The sequence below is a fragment of the Rattus norvegicus genome, chromosome 2 (assembly GCF_036323735.1).
Source record: "Rattus norvegicus strain BN/NHsdMcwi chromosome 2, GRCr8, whole genome shotgun sequence".
NCBI classification, from domain to species: Eukaryota; Metazoa; Chordata; class Mammalia; order Rodentia; family Muridae; genus Rattus; species Rattus norvegicus.
Genome location: NC_086020.1, coordinates 244,011,054 through 244,025,491, shown reverse-complemented (window position 1 = coordinate 244,025,491; position 14,438 = coordinate 244,011,054). Strand labels below are relative to the sequence as shown.

The window sequence follows — 14,438 nt, the reverse complement described above, 5'->3', positions numbered from 1 at the left end:
GACTCCAGGTAACAGACCAGGCAAAACCGAGATGTGTGCGAGAGGACAAGCCAATGAGGAAAGCCCCTACTAGGAAGAGCCATCAGTATATTAAGCAACAAAGTGTTCTTCTGAACAAAGACTCAGAAAACAGCTTGGGGAAGCTGAGGAGTGAGAATATGGAGGACACAACACCAAAGAGGAATAAATAATAGAAAAAGGCCCTAAATGTACATGGAGTCTCAAGCTGCATACAAAGCTACACAAACCTAGCAGGAGATTATACAGATCAAGCAAACGACCACCATGGAGCTATACACAAAACAATTAAATGTTTACACAGCAAAAATTACACATGTTCCAACTAGCCAGAGTAAAGAATTCTTTCTACAGGAGGCAGGGCTTGGAGAAACAATCCATGCCTAATGGCATTCTACCCAAATGTCAGTGCCTCAGCCTTCCCTAATCTTGTCACGTGTATATACGTGTTTACATGGCCACTCATTTGGATCCTTTTTAGGACCCAACAGGTATTCGATGGGTAGAACAGCATTAGAGTCAAGGATTGTTTCTCCAAGCCCTGCCTTCTGCAAAGAATTCTTTACCAATGTGTACTAAAAAAGGACCTATGTGTAGATCCTTTATCTGTACTGACCAATTAGAAGGGAAACTCAACAAAAATGAAAGAAAATACTAAGTCACAGCACTGCCCAAAGAACACAGAAAGAAGTGAAACTGGGCTAAAGATCAGGGTCATCCAACATGAAAAACTCAACCTATCACAACACTGATATCACTCCACCACCTCTACAAGGGAGAAGTATAAATCGACAATGTAAGACTATATTCATGTGCTTAAGATGAGAGCAAAGAATCATTTAAAATCATCTACATTATTTGAAAACTTCAAATTTCTGGCAACAGGGCTGGAGCTGGCTAAGTAGTTAAGAACACCAGCTGCTTCTTTCAGAGTATTTGGTACTCTGGGGAGCAGGGTTCTCGGCACCTATGTGGTGGCTCACAAGCAACTGAAATGAAACTCCAGGACAAAGGGCTCCTCAGGCACCATGGGGTGCACCCACATATGCGTAGGCAAAACACCCATTCAATAATAAAATAGTATTTTTAATTTGGCAACAATTCACTCCATGTTTTGATTAATCAATGGCCCTGACCACAGTTATACTTAGGACAGCTTTTGCTCCTCTCACTAACCTATTCGCCCAATGCCTGGGGCAAGCTTGGCTGGTTCTATGGCTCTTCCCACAAGCTGGCAGGCAGCAAGCACACTCTTCCCACTGCATCTTAAACCCTCAGAATATTCTCCTCAAATCAACCAAACCCCGCTTGAAGCCCTTTGCTCTTCACAGACACACTACGCCTATAGTCTTTAAACTGCTAGAGCAAGAGCACGAAAGGGATGAGCACTGCCGTGGGCTATCTAAGATGACGCTCCTGACAGATACACACGGTCTATCACTACAGTCAGATTAAAACCAACACTCAAAGGTCTGCTCTGTAAGGTGTTCAACCTAAAAACCTAAGTCATCATTGCATGAAATAACTAGGCTCAGATTACCAAGTAGAAGACAGAAGATTGAGTCCAGTAGTAGACGACACTCTTGTAATCCCAGAGAGGAAAAGGGAGGAAAGTCAGAAGTTCAACTTACCTTCAGCAACATCATAAGCTGGAGGCCAGCCTGGGCTACAAGAGACCCTGTCTCAAGAAAGTAAAAACAAAACAATAACTCCCTACTTTTTAAAAAGGCCAAGGTGCAACGCCATTTCTACCATTAACTCATGATGCCTTCCTTCTATGTTTGCACCAGTCTATATAGTACAAAGAATGAAACCTATGGTTTCAGACACACTTCCAAAGCGTGCTCTCACCAAGTTAGTCCTCTGACCCTGGTGATGAGACTCTGCTCCGCAGCCTACGTAATAACAGTCTTGGACATATACACTTCAAAGTTTCCTTTGTGTGATTACCTCTTGAATTAGAAAAGCAGTACTAAATATTAAGACCCAGGACTTAAAATCCTCTTCTGACTCTGAGAGTACCTATTGATAACCATGAACAAGAATCTCACCAGAAAAAGACTTTCTAGCCCCTTACTCAGTGAGCAAGTGGGGGAATGAAGACAATGTGAGCCATAGCTAAGCACCCCAACACTTAGACGCATTCCCTGTGCCGTCATCACCTGATTGTGATCCAGGTCTAAAGCGAGGACTCTAAAGCACCTGTCAAACACCTGTGAGTGATGACTCCTGAGAGTCCTGAGACTTACATGTGATAGTCTTTTAAACAGATGAATCCATTAGAAGGACAAGATGAAGGCTGCTAATTAAACCATTAGTTAGCTTAAAGTTTTAGCCAGAGTCAAAGCCTCCTACTTAACGCATTATGGCAACCACAGCATCTTCTATTAAAACTGAGGTGGAATGGGTAGATTCTTTTATCTGTGTACCATAACGCCCAACTATAATAACCTATTTTAACTGGCATCAGGAAATACGACTTCTTCCTTCTGGAAGAGTATTCCTAAATACTGTAGACAATGCTAAATTTCCAGTTTCAAAGAGATCTTTGCTAGCACACAGGGTACTATGTACAATCCACCAAACCACTTTCAAAGTATTTTACATTCTATAACCCTTGAACGCACTAGACAGCTGTAATGATGCTATTTTAAACAATCACTTGATTTATTTTTTAGTTTTGTTTTTGTAAATGCCAATCATCTCTGACATGGATAAAAAACATTAAAGTAGAAACATGGAGAAAAAGGGACTTTATTAAAAAATTTACATCAAACATGATCAAGTACTGTTTTCTTGAAATTACTTCGGAGCCAAGATGCTAATAAGTATAATAACCACTTCCCATCTCAGAAAAGCGCCTGCCTAACGTGCGCAGTCTGTGTTGCTCCCTAGGAATGCCAGCAGTCAGCAAAACCTAACAGTAAGTGTCATCTGCAAAGATGCAGGACAGAGCAAAAGGTAAGGGAAGCAAAACTAGTGATTTCTCTCACCCAGTGCTCCATATGCATCCAAACTGAGCACTGTCCCAACCACAAACTGCATCCCAAACTCCAAAGTACTCCTGCTGTCTGTCATCCACTGATGGCACAGAAGGCCACCTTTCTGACAGTTATGGTCACTCCCTGGATAATTATTTTATGGGAGCACTGTCTTTCTTAGTCACCATGAAAGTTCATTTTTCAAAATGAGAGTGTAAATTACTGTTTTCTAGAATCAATAACCAGTGAAACTTAGGAGAATTATCCCATAGCAAAGTCAACATAATCAAAGGGAAATAAGCCTACTGAGACATCATTTCCTAGACCGGTGTGGCTTAGAGGCTGAATGTGTGCCTCGCACTGCCAGCCTCTCAGTTCAGAAGAAATAAGTTCTAACGTAATTCACATCTGTTTAAACTGGCACTGGCCATGGTCACACAAGCTTGAGGAAGCTAAGGCAGTAGAATCACTTGTATCCAATTCAACACCAACCTGGACGACACAGGCACACCCATTCCACAACTAAGAAAGCAAGATATCATACTTATTGAGGTTTTAATTATTCCTCTAAAACATACATCCTCCTTGTTCCTGCAAATAAAAACCTTTTTAAAAAAGATTACGTATAAATGAACATTTGTTGATTCACTTGGGTTTATTGTGTTTTCAAGACAGGGCTTCCTTTATATGACCCAGGCTACGCTCCTGCCTTGGCCACTCCTGCTGGGACACTGTTGGTGCGGCACCGTGCACCAGATCATCTTACTTCTACCTGAAATTCTTCCTTGATGCAATTATGTTTTTCTGCCTCAAACTGATCCCAGGTATATTAGACTCATAACCTAAAAAACCATAAAACATTCAGGGAAAATTTTCTTAAATCACGGTATTAAGAAAATACAATTTTAAAAGAAAACAGAAATTTTTTTTCCCAGAAAGGATACATATGATAAAAGGCACAGAACTGCCAGATTAAAGTCCTGATCAATCTAATAACTGTGGCAAAAAGATCATGTCCCACAGCCCTGATATGATACTGTGATCCTAGGATACGGATCAGGCATCTGTCAAAAAAAAAAAAAAAATCCTCAAATCCAAATATTTTTGTACAACCAATATAATCTGAGTTTGTGATAATAGTTGAAAAGCTGACCTACAAGAGAAATTAATTTTCTTTTGTCATTGTTATTCATTAAAATCATTTTAATGAGCCAGGCACTCGGGAGGTAGAGGTATGTAGAGCTCTGAGTTCAAGGCCAGCCGGGACTATAGAGTGAGTTCCAGAACAGCCAAGGATACACAGATAAACCCTGTCTTGAAAAAACAAAACAAAGAGTTTTGATGAACACTTTATAGTTCCTTCATGAATTATTTAGACAGTTAGCTCTGATCCATTTGTATTACTCTCCAGAATACTTTAAAGTAGGTGAGCAAAATTGTGGACAATTTTGGACACAGAATTATTTGCCAAAAAAAAAACAAACCTCTGCAATAAGGGCTTGGGAAACAACAGTACTAATTAGGGTTGTGTCAAATGTTACTATCATAATGTTAATAGCACTATTTCTCTAAACTGTAAAGATGGATCAAGCACATTCTTAAATCAAACATTTTAATGGGGAATGAAGTGTAAATAATTTCTAGTCTGCAGCTCCATGCTCATTATTTATTTCACCCAGAGAGGAAAGGCAGACATTACAAATCTCTACAAGTCTAAGCCAGAGTGAGCTGGATGGATGCAGCATTGACAGCACTCGTGTTAACACTTTACACTGGTCTTTTCTTTTCTCACACACCACCCATGCTTTCATGGTCCTTTCTTATTTAGACACGTGGGACACTAGAACTACAGAGAGGAGTAACGAAGGTCAATGTCACGACACCAGGCTCTTAGTTTGAGTTTAAAATGTATGTTAGACCTAAACTTACTGCTACAGTGTCAACTTCATCTGTAACAAGAGCATTACGGACAGACATCTAGTAACCAATCCTGAAACCCGGGAGTGATAGGCAAAGCAGAACTCATGGTTACCATATTTACACATACTCTTTGTTGTGTTTCAGTGCCACATGATCTGATTCAAAGTAATAAACATCAGGGTCATCATCTTCCTCTTCCGCAGTGTGCTGACTGGCACTCTCTTTGGCAGATGGCAAATGTCCGATATTCATTCTGGCCTCTGAAGATGGCTTACTTAGTCCTTCACTTCCATAGTTTTCAGAGTCACAACATAGAACCTTTTCATCTTGAGAGATCTCAACAGGATTTGTGGGAGACTCACTTACATTATCACTAGCAGTTGTGTTTGTCTCATTGGGACTGAGATTATTCTCCTCAAATTGTCCATTTTCTCTGTAAGGAGATGTGTTTTTAGTGGGACTACCTCTGGTTTGGGCCGCCCTTCGAGGTGAAGTTCTCAGGGTGTATCGATGTTCTTGAGGTTCTGACAAAGATGTCATTTGAGCTGAAACACAGTCTAGCATAGAGGACAGTTCAGGCTCTCCAGAGGCTGGCAAGCACTCAGACCCCGTGTCCAGAGGGTCACTGCTGTTCTCATTACACTGCTCTTTGGAGGCACTGCTATCTCCCACCACATCTACTTCTTCCTCAGAATCTCTTAAGGATGACTGAACTTCAGAAACAGGGCCTGAAGCTGACTCAGCAGTCAGCTGACTCCGACGTTCCACAGGCAGGCAGGCAGTTACTAGTTTGTGGTCCTCCAACTTGACCTGCACATCTGACTTTGTGCAAGGCACGAAATGGTCTATACAACTGTCCTCCTTCCCACTACCACAGAACACTGAAGTCTGGGTTTCCGAATCCCCATCTCCAGCTACTGATTCTTCCTGCAGCACACAGGAACCAGGGCTATTTTGTTTAGTGTTCCTGTCAGGCTGACAGTCATCACAGTTTATAACAGCTGAGTCACTGTCGTCAACACCATTGACAGTCAGATAGCCTGTGATTTCTTCTAATACTGCAGCATTAAGTGGCCCTTCCTCACTGACATTCACCTTTTTAACTTCCCTTTTCTCACAATCATCCAATATAAGACATCGACAAGCTCGTTTAGCCCCTTGAAACTCTGCATCATGGTCCACTACTGTCCGCCTGATTTCTACTGGCTCCTTGTCTGGTTTTACAGGCGAATCTTCTTCTGAACTGTTTGTGGCTTCAGCTCTAAGACAGCGTTTAATGTTCTTTAAGACTGGCAGTGCTGGCTCTGCCTGCCTTCTCTCACAACTCTCTAGGGCCTGCCTTTCTAGGTCATCCTTTTCCGAAGAAGAAAGTCTTCTTTTCCTAGGGCTTACCCATTCTCGAGCACTCTGCTGTTTTACATCAGAAGTTCTTCCGTTATTATTTCCTTTCAGAATTGGCACAGGCTCTGGTCTCTTCTTTGGTGATCTTGATCGCACTTGAGAATGAGAAGAGATTTCTTCTGGGTGAGCAATGCTACGATTCCTTAAAGTTCTACCACAAAAAGATTCATCCAAGCCGTTTAACCCCACTGTTGATCTTGTAACACGAGTAGATCGGGAAGCAGCCATACTATGGCAAGTCCCTACCATACGGTCATCATGATCCACTCATTGGGAAACCTTCAAAAATGTAAACAAAATAATGAGAAAAAGGTAATAGTTAATATATCTAAAACAAAAGCATAAAGTTGTAACTTCTTATCCAAGTATAGCCATTATCAATAAATAACGGAACAAAGGTTATTAAGTTTCCAAAAATGACGTAACAGCTAACAAATACCATTTAATATGTTCTGGGATTCCGTGTGTGTGTTTAACATACCTTTACTCCCTGAAGCCTCACAACTCAGGTCTACTGTACTTAAATTACAATTAAGGAGACCGAGGCTGTCTATGACAGACACAGAGTCAACTCCGACAGAACTCTGAAGACCATGTTCACTGTTTCTCTACCAAAAGCAATCAAATGAAACACAGCTGTTTCACTGTAGCTATTAAAGTAGTGCTCTTCAAGTTACAGACCAACTACCTCACAGAAGCCATTCCAATCAGTCTGTTTCTACTAAAATGGTTTCTTTCAGGTTAATTGTCTTGGTAATAAGACGATAGATAATAAGGGGACTTCTGGAATATTGCTATGGAAGTTTTATAATTATATAGTGGATAGAAGTCACAACAGTAGCTTGCACACAGCAAAGCCTCCGTCCCTAAAGAAAGGCATGTTACTGTCCTCTAAAGTAAATAGTCATTCAGAAGTAGGGAGTATTGTTTCACATGTTTAACATTTGTGTGCACTTTTACAAACACGTGCATGAGCCCTTTCTTTAAATGTCTGTGTGTAGTGCACGACAGCTTTCCCTCATTGTTTGGGAGATAAATGGGTTTTCTAGTAAGGATGCTTAACTTTCTAAGAGAGAGAAGTTTGAGGACTGTTGGAATAGGTCCTCATTGATCCACCTGTGTAAACCCTGAAAGAGCTAATGGTTTTTTCCAGGCCTTCCATGTTATCAAGAACAAAGGCACCATTAATATTCCAAGTCTCTATCTCTCACCTATATGGTTTTCTTAGATATTTTGCCACTTCACTGCTTACTTTCAAACGGGGTACAGAATGGTTAAATACGAAGAATGGCTCTAATGTAACTTCCCTTGCCCCTCACATAGAATCCTTTTAATGCCGTTTGGTCTCCTCATGCAAATCAAGTCCATCCATTCCAGGCCTCAACTGCAGTGCCCTACTACTGGAGAAGGGGGAGCTACAGATGAGCACAGCAGCATGTCATACAAGGAGCCACCAAGGAGAAGCACTTCCCTGTCCCTGCTGCTGGCCTGCTGACCATGCACTAAGGAAGGAAAGGACTCTGTGAGATGTGGTAAGTGGGTTGGATTTAGCTTCATTTCAAAGCAGGGCATCCTCTAAAATCTGTAACTCCAGCACAGTTCCTTGTTCTAGAGAATCTCATGGAAATCACGTTAGCAGTGAGTATGGGACATCACACCATCAGGAACCAGAGTGCCTCGTAAGAACGTCACCTGTCTGAACACTCACAGCGGGAACAGGACTAATTCATCTTTCTAACATCCTGTCATCAACAGGACAGTCCGACTTTACTCACAGGTAATATATATACACTGATAGTCCTAACAAGTTCCACTTCAGTTACAATAAATGTAAATTAAACTTCAAATGTGTTAAAAGAACACAAACTGAAAAATGTTAAAAAGTAATTTATTTATTTAAATGTATCAAAATCTAGAGCTCTCAAAGTTGAAGGTTATATATTAAATATCTATGTAAATATGAATCTAAAATAAAATTAAATTAATTTTATAAACAAATTATAAAATAAAATATAAATTTAATGATCTTCATAATTTGTGGTTGAAAAATACTGGAAACTCATGGAATTTTGTTTTTTAATAAGTGATGCCAATTAAAGGCACAAAGACCTCTTACATGACTTCAGTAAACAGGCTTTCCTTAATCATTCTTTTCTTTCCACATTGATCTATGTGGAACTCTGAACAAGGAGCAAAATCCTCTTTCTCTGCAATCCAACTTCCAGAAAAGAGACTATTAAGTCAGATATCTGTCATCAATACTGAGAATTAAATGTGTATATAATATATATTATATATAATATATATGCATATACACACATATATATGTACACACAAACATCAATGCAAATCTCTGTCAAATACCACCTATGAATACCTACTACACTTTTCATGATTTCAGTTATAAAATTAAAACACTGATTAGTGTCAAAGATCAAGCCCTTTCCATGTCTTTGTTCCCTGAAAAAGTTTTGGTTCTTTCCAACAATTACAATAAAGCCCATCTATTGGCCTGTGATTATCAAGAAGCTGTCTTGGAAGAGGACCAATAAACTGTAAAAATGCTAGAATAAATAAACAAACATTTTGGAGACCAACAAGAAGAGCTCATTTAACAGCAAGTATTACCTGGTACTTTCAACTGTTGTAACTCAAGTATAGTTGAGAGTCCACATTAGAAGTATGTTCTGGGTTTGATACTTAGAACAGAAAGGGGTAAAGGCAAGAAAAAAGAAAGACCTGCAGAATGTCAAACCCTCTCCAGCCAACTCATTCAAGTTGCATATGAGAGACACTGAGATCAAAGCCTTCAGGCAGTATTCTAACATAAAGATTGCAAGTCTACTTCGACACAAAATTCTCTTTAATATTTTATTAGATTGCAATGATTTAACAAAACATGAAAAACTAAAGCCATGATCACTTTGGCTAAAGAAGCGACAAACAAGAGATCGTAAGATTATCTGGATTGTATATATACTTTACCTAAGTATGTCTACATTTTTCCAACCAAATTTCATTTTATTTTGCCAAGCTTGTTATTTAGCAAAGTAGTACAGACTAAAGCTGTAATTTTCTTTATTCTAGCTAAATACAGTCACTAAAGAATCCGGTGAGGAGGTTTGAGTATATAATTATATTCTAGTCAAATATGAAATAGTTAAGGAACTAAAAGTGAACTCATTTGCCAACCAGCTCAGGAAACCTCTGACTAATAAACTAAAGTAAAGAGACAGTTGGTAGAAGCCTTAACCACACATACTTGGTAATAGAAATTGTATTACTATAGCTTTAGAATTAAGGGAAACCATGAGTTAACACTTTTCATGTGGGCAAAACCCAACTAGTAATAAGACCAAAATCTATCCTGTTACCCCCAACTAATGAACTGCAGCATTTTGCAGAGAACAGGAAGAGCAGGATTCTTCACTGGAATACAGCACTTTGTCCTGTAGTCCGCGGTCCTTCTAAGTCCTCCACTACTGAAGAGACTAAAAAGGTCCAGCCAACCAAATTCTTTTAGCCTGTCCACACTGAGTCCCAAACCTCTCTTAAATTCACACATCCTTCTCTCTGACTTCCACTGAACCACTGTCCCCCAAAATTGAACCTACTTTTATAAAAACTATTAAATTCTAAAACATCATTAGCTCTTTCAGATCATAAACCTCTAGTCCCCTTGACTATACCCACATAACTGGATCAGAGCCAAAAGAAACAGGAAGACTAAACAAGATCTCCATCATCATCATCTTGGGTTTTTTTAAGACAAGGCCTCACTATGTAGCTCTGGCTGTCCTGAAACTCACTACATTGACCAGGCTGGCCTCATGCTCAGAGAGATCTGCCTGCCTCTGCCTCCCCCAAGAGCTGGAAGGCATATGCCACCATACACAATGAACAACAAATTATTTATTATATTAAGTGAACAAATTATAGAAAACTGGTCACAATACCTGTGTATTTTCAGTTATAAAAGCCAAAGTCAAAGAAAAACAACGAGGAAGAGTGAGTGAGAAGTGTTGCCAATCTGACTCCCTGCCTGACTACAGACAGGCTGCTTATCACACAGGTCTGTTGTGATTTCTGAGACAGGATCCTGCTATTCGGCCCTGGACCTGGAACATTCTGTATTGCCCAGAGCGGCCTTAGACGCTAACAACTCTCCTAAATCCCTAGTCTCACAACCCTTTTAAAAGACGAGGGTTTCAGCTGTACCGTGCTCACTCTAGTGTAGCAGAAGGCTAACAGTGACTGCTTTCAAGTCTGGAAATCCTATTACACAGGTTACACATATAACTGATGTCCTTTGTCATCAAGACAGAAACAACAGATTGCTCACAGGACAGATAGATATATAGGCAGAGAATAGATATGAATGAATATATAGAGAGATAACTGAGAAGTCAAAAAGTATTTCACATTGCTCCTTAAATATGGACATTTCAAAGGCAGACTTAATGGTCTCTCATGAGTCCAACAGTCATTTCATTTACCTCTTTGTTGGGAAATAAAAAAAGGAAAATACTTAATCTTCAGTCCTTTCCCTAAAGAAAGGTTGATGGAAAATAATGTATCTCCTCCCACCAAAATAAAATCAAACTACAGTTGTCTTCTCTATGCAAAACTAAATAACTTACCTGCACAACCAAAGATCTATCATTGTGGAAATGTCACTTCTTCCCTTATATCCTGAAGAAGATGGAGCTATGATCTACAATAGACCGTAAGTTTCAGGCTTTCAGACTCTCAGCTTCAGCCTCGGAGAATACCAGAACCTCTTAAACGCCTCTCTTTAAAATAAAATGATAAAAAAAAAAAAAAAGGTATTAAATAAGGAAATTAACATAAGCTAACAATTTGCTCTGACTATAAATTACACAGAGGCTGTAGTATTTTCAGTAATGACTTGGTGCTTCCTGGTAAGCAACCCCAGGAGACACTAAGGAACTAGGCAGAACTTGCAGAACCAAGTAAAACTGTGTAACGAATCCTCCCAGACAACTCGATTAGTTACCTGAGTAAAGTACTCAACTCAACTCAGACCTTCCCTACAATTTCTCTAAGGCTTTTTTTTCCTTTTCCCCTCCTCTTAAAGATGACCTAAAGGGTTTCTAGAGGCTTTCCTAGTTATAGGATTCAGTACAAGAACCAGGACCTAAGCCAGTGGTTCTCGACTTTCCTAATTCTGTGACCCTTTAATATAGTTCCTCACATTATGGTGACCCCAAAACACAAAATTATTTTCACCACTATTTTATAACTGTAATTTTGCTATTGTTATGAATCATAATATAAATATATATGATATGCAACCCTTATGAAAGGGTCATCCAACCCCTAAAGGGGTCAAGACCCAAAGGTTGAAAACTACTCAAAGACAACCAAAACCATTAGGCTAAGTGCACAGCATGTAGTCTCCTGTATCATACACTGCACACATAATATTCACTAACATGCTCCAAGATTCAGCTACTAAAGGAAGCGTCTGTTACTTTTTGCCATATATATTTTTTTGTTGTTGGGGGTTTTTTGTTTTGTTTTGTCAAGGTCTCCCTAGATAGCACTAACTGTCCTGGAATGAACTGTTATACCAAACTGGCCTCAAACTCAGAGACCTCTCTACCTCTGCCTCCCAAGTACTGGAATTATAGGTATGTGCCACCACCCCTGGCCATACAGATTATCAACAAGAAGAAAAAAGCAAGAGTTTTCTGAGTTGAATACTGATATTTTAAATTAACTCAACAGTACTGCAATTCTTGGCATGTATCTAATGCAGTTTTACTAGTACGTTATGGTATCTTTTGCAGAGACTATATACTCTTGCTAATTGGGTTATTACAAGTACCCATCTGCAAATAACAGTACTAGAAAAAAGACAAGCAGATGTTTATGATTAAACTTGCCACTTTAACTATTAAACTAGGTACTTTTAAATGGATAGTATTTTAAGTGAAGTATTAAGGACTGATACTGTTATCAAATCCTGTACATCACAGTAAGCTCTTCATTACTACTGTAAATGCTATATTTTCTTAGTTTATGCTAGTCTGGTTTTTGGGGGGGAAGGAGGAGAATGGGGAGGAATGACATCATCTCACATAGCCCAGGCTAGCCAAACTCAGAGAAGTCCACCTGCCTGTGACTCCTGAGGGTGGGAGTAATGGTGTGAACCAGCATATCCAATTTTGAGATAGGGTTTCCAACAGCTCAAACAGACCTCAAATCTCCCTATGTTCCTGAACCTGACTGGGGTCCCAAGCACTGGGGTTACAGGTGTACACAACTAATCATGCCTGGTGGTGGTGGTGGTGGTTTTCCAACAGGGTCTCTCTACATAGTCCCGTTTATCCTGGAATTCACTATGTAGACCTGGCTGGCCCCTAATTCACAAAGCTTCACCTCATTCTGCCTTCCCTGTGCTGGAATTAAAAGCATTGTCCACCACGCGCAGTGCTTCTGTAATAGAGTACATTTTATTTTTTCTTCTGAAATTTACATCCTCATTCTAATGCCCTATAGAACTGTACTCTAGTATACATATTTACCTCTGAAAGTCCCTATTAATTTTCCTATTTACGTTAATAAAAAATAGGAAGAAATTGCTTCTCAGAGATCAGGTTTATGATCTACCAACTACAAATGCAACCTCCTCTTTAAGTCCTTTCACTGTATACAAAGCAGAAAACCTGCCGAAACTCAGTTATTTCCCTGTTTGTTTAAAGCTCTAAACTAACATGGAGAAGGGGAACACAGGGAAACATGATCCTACAGAAAGTAAGCTGACTTGAAAGTTCAGCCTCATACTGAAGACTCCCAACCAATAACTTCTCTGCCCTCCCCAGAAGTCCATCACAAAGCAAAGCAGGACACGTTCTAAAAAGTGGTGGCTACCATCAGAAGCAGAGGCTCTGTGAATATATGGAAGGATAGCACTCTAAAATTCTGGCCACTGTGCTAGACATTTCTCAAGAGAAGGGTTTATTCTCAGGAGGAGAGCATCTCCACTATATTCACCAAATAAGAATATGTTACTGTTAATTTCACAGAAGAACTGACACTTAAAGCTGAGTTCTACTAGCTTTTTTTAAAGCCTGATACATTGAGGGAGAAAAAAACAAACAAACAAAAAACTAGCCAATTACTTCTACCACACTTGGCCTTAGAGAATATCATACTCTTTTCTTACCTTTTGAGGAGTCTGACCTAGTCGTTAGTTTCCAAGCATCTGTCTTTATCTGTCATCACTGCTAATGTCTGTGTCACGGTGAGACTTCAGGAGTTATTTAAATGGTGTACTAATAAGCACAACTTGTTATCTGTGAAGGAAAATCACAATATGATCACTATGACTATGTTACTGTTTACAAATTTGTGGATAACAAAATACCTTAAGATACATATAAGCACACTTCATTCTACTAAGTTTCATAACTAATTTTATGACATAACATGTAGCCATGATACAAGTTATCTTCAACAGAACGAGGTGATTTGTTAACATTCTTACATGTATAACAGACACTACCCATGAAAACATATTCTCAATTTAAAATTTCTGCAAAGCAGAGAGCCTCAGATTGGAGAAGTATCTCATTTACTAAGTCTACAATCAATCAGACACTAACAAGAAATAAAGCAATTTTCGGTATTTCATGATACTATTAAGGATCAATATGATTCTTAGAACTTGACAGGGTCTAGCAATATGGCTGAGCAAGTAAAAAAATAAATAAATAAAAAGTGAAGGGATGGGGCCCGGAAAATGGCTCTATTGGTAAAATGTTTACTACACAGAGGACTTAGTTCAGATCCATTCTGAGAATTTTGGTTTCTTTAAAAACCCAATCATATTATGTAAATGAGAGAGAGAGAGAGAGAGAGAGAGAGAGAGAGAGAGAGAGAGTGTGTGTGTGTTTTAATCCCAGGTGTGGGAGACAAGGCTGTTTCACAGGTGATTATGATTTGCCTCGTGCACTAGCAGGGGCATGATTTTTGCCAGCTGCAAATAGTTTAATTCTGGGGTCTTTAAAATGGCAGAGACCTGAGAGGGCCAGGAGAGACTGCTGCTCCCTCTACTGCTGGACAAGAATTTGGACTTGCCCCAAGGAACTT

At 39.4% G+C, this 14,438-nt stretch overlaps 1 protein-coding gene across 8 annotated transcripts in view; it reads right to left on the bottom strand.

The window, feature by feature from the left end:
- Zzz3 (zinc finger, ZZ-type containing 3) overlaps positions 1-14,438 on the bottom strand; it is a 66,947-nt gene that overhangs the window by 31,760 nt on the left and 20,749 nt on the right. For 4 of the 8 annotated variants that reach the window (XM_039102495.2, XM_063281986.1, XM_063281988.1 and 1 more), the window contains exons 2-3: positions 13,513-13,642; positions 10,961-11,113 (exon numbers count right to left, since the gene is read on the bottom strand). In XM_039102495.2, the coding sequence (XP_038958423.1) occupies positions 10,961-10,983 (23 nt within the window). In that variant the 5' untranslated portion in view covers positions 10,984-11,113; positions 13,513-13,642. Of the gene's footprint in view, positions 1-5,031; positions 6,600-10,960; positions 11,114-13,512; positions 13,643-14,438 lie in introns of those variants that run through there. The other 4 variants (XM_006233491.5, NM_001134549.2, XM_039102493.2 and 1 more) reach the window with 2 other exon arrangements.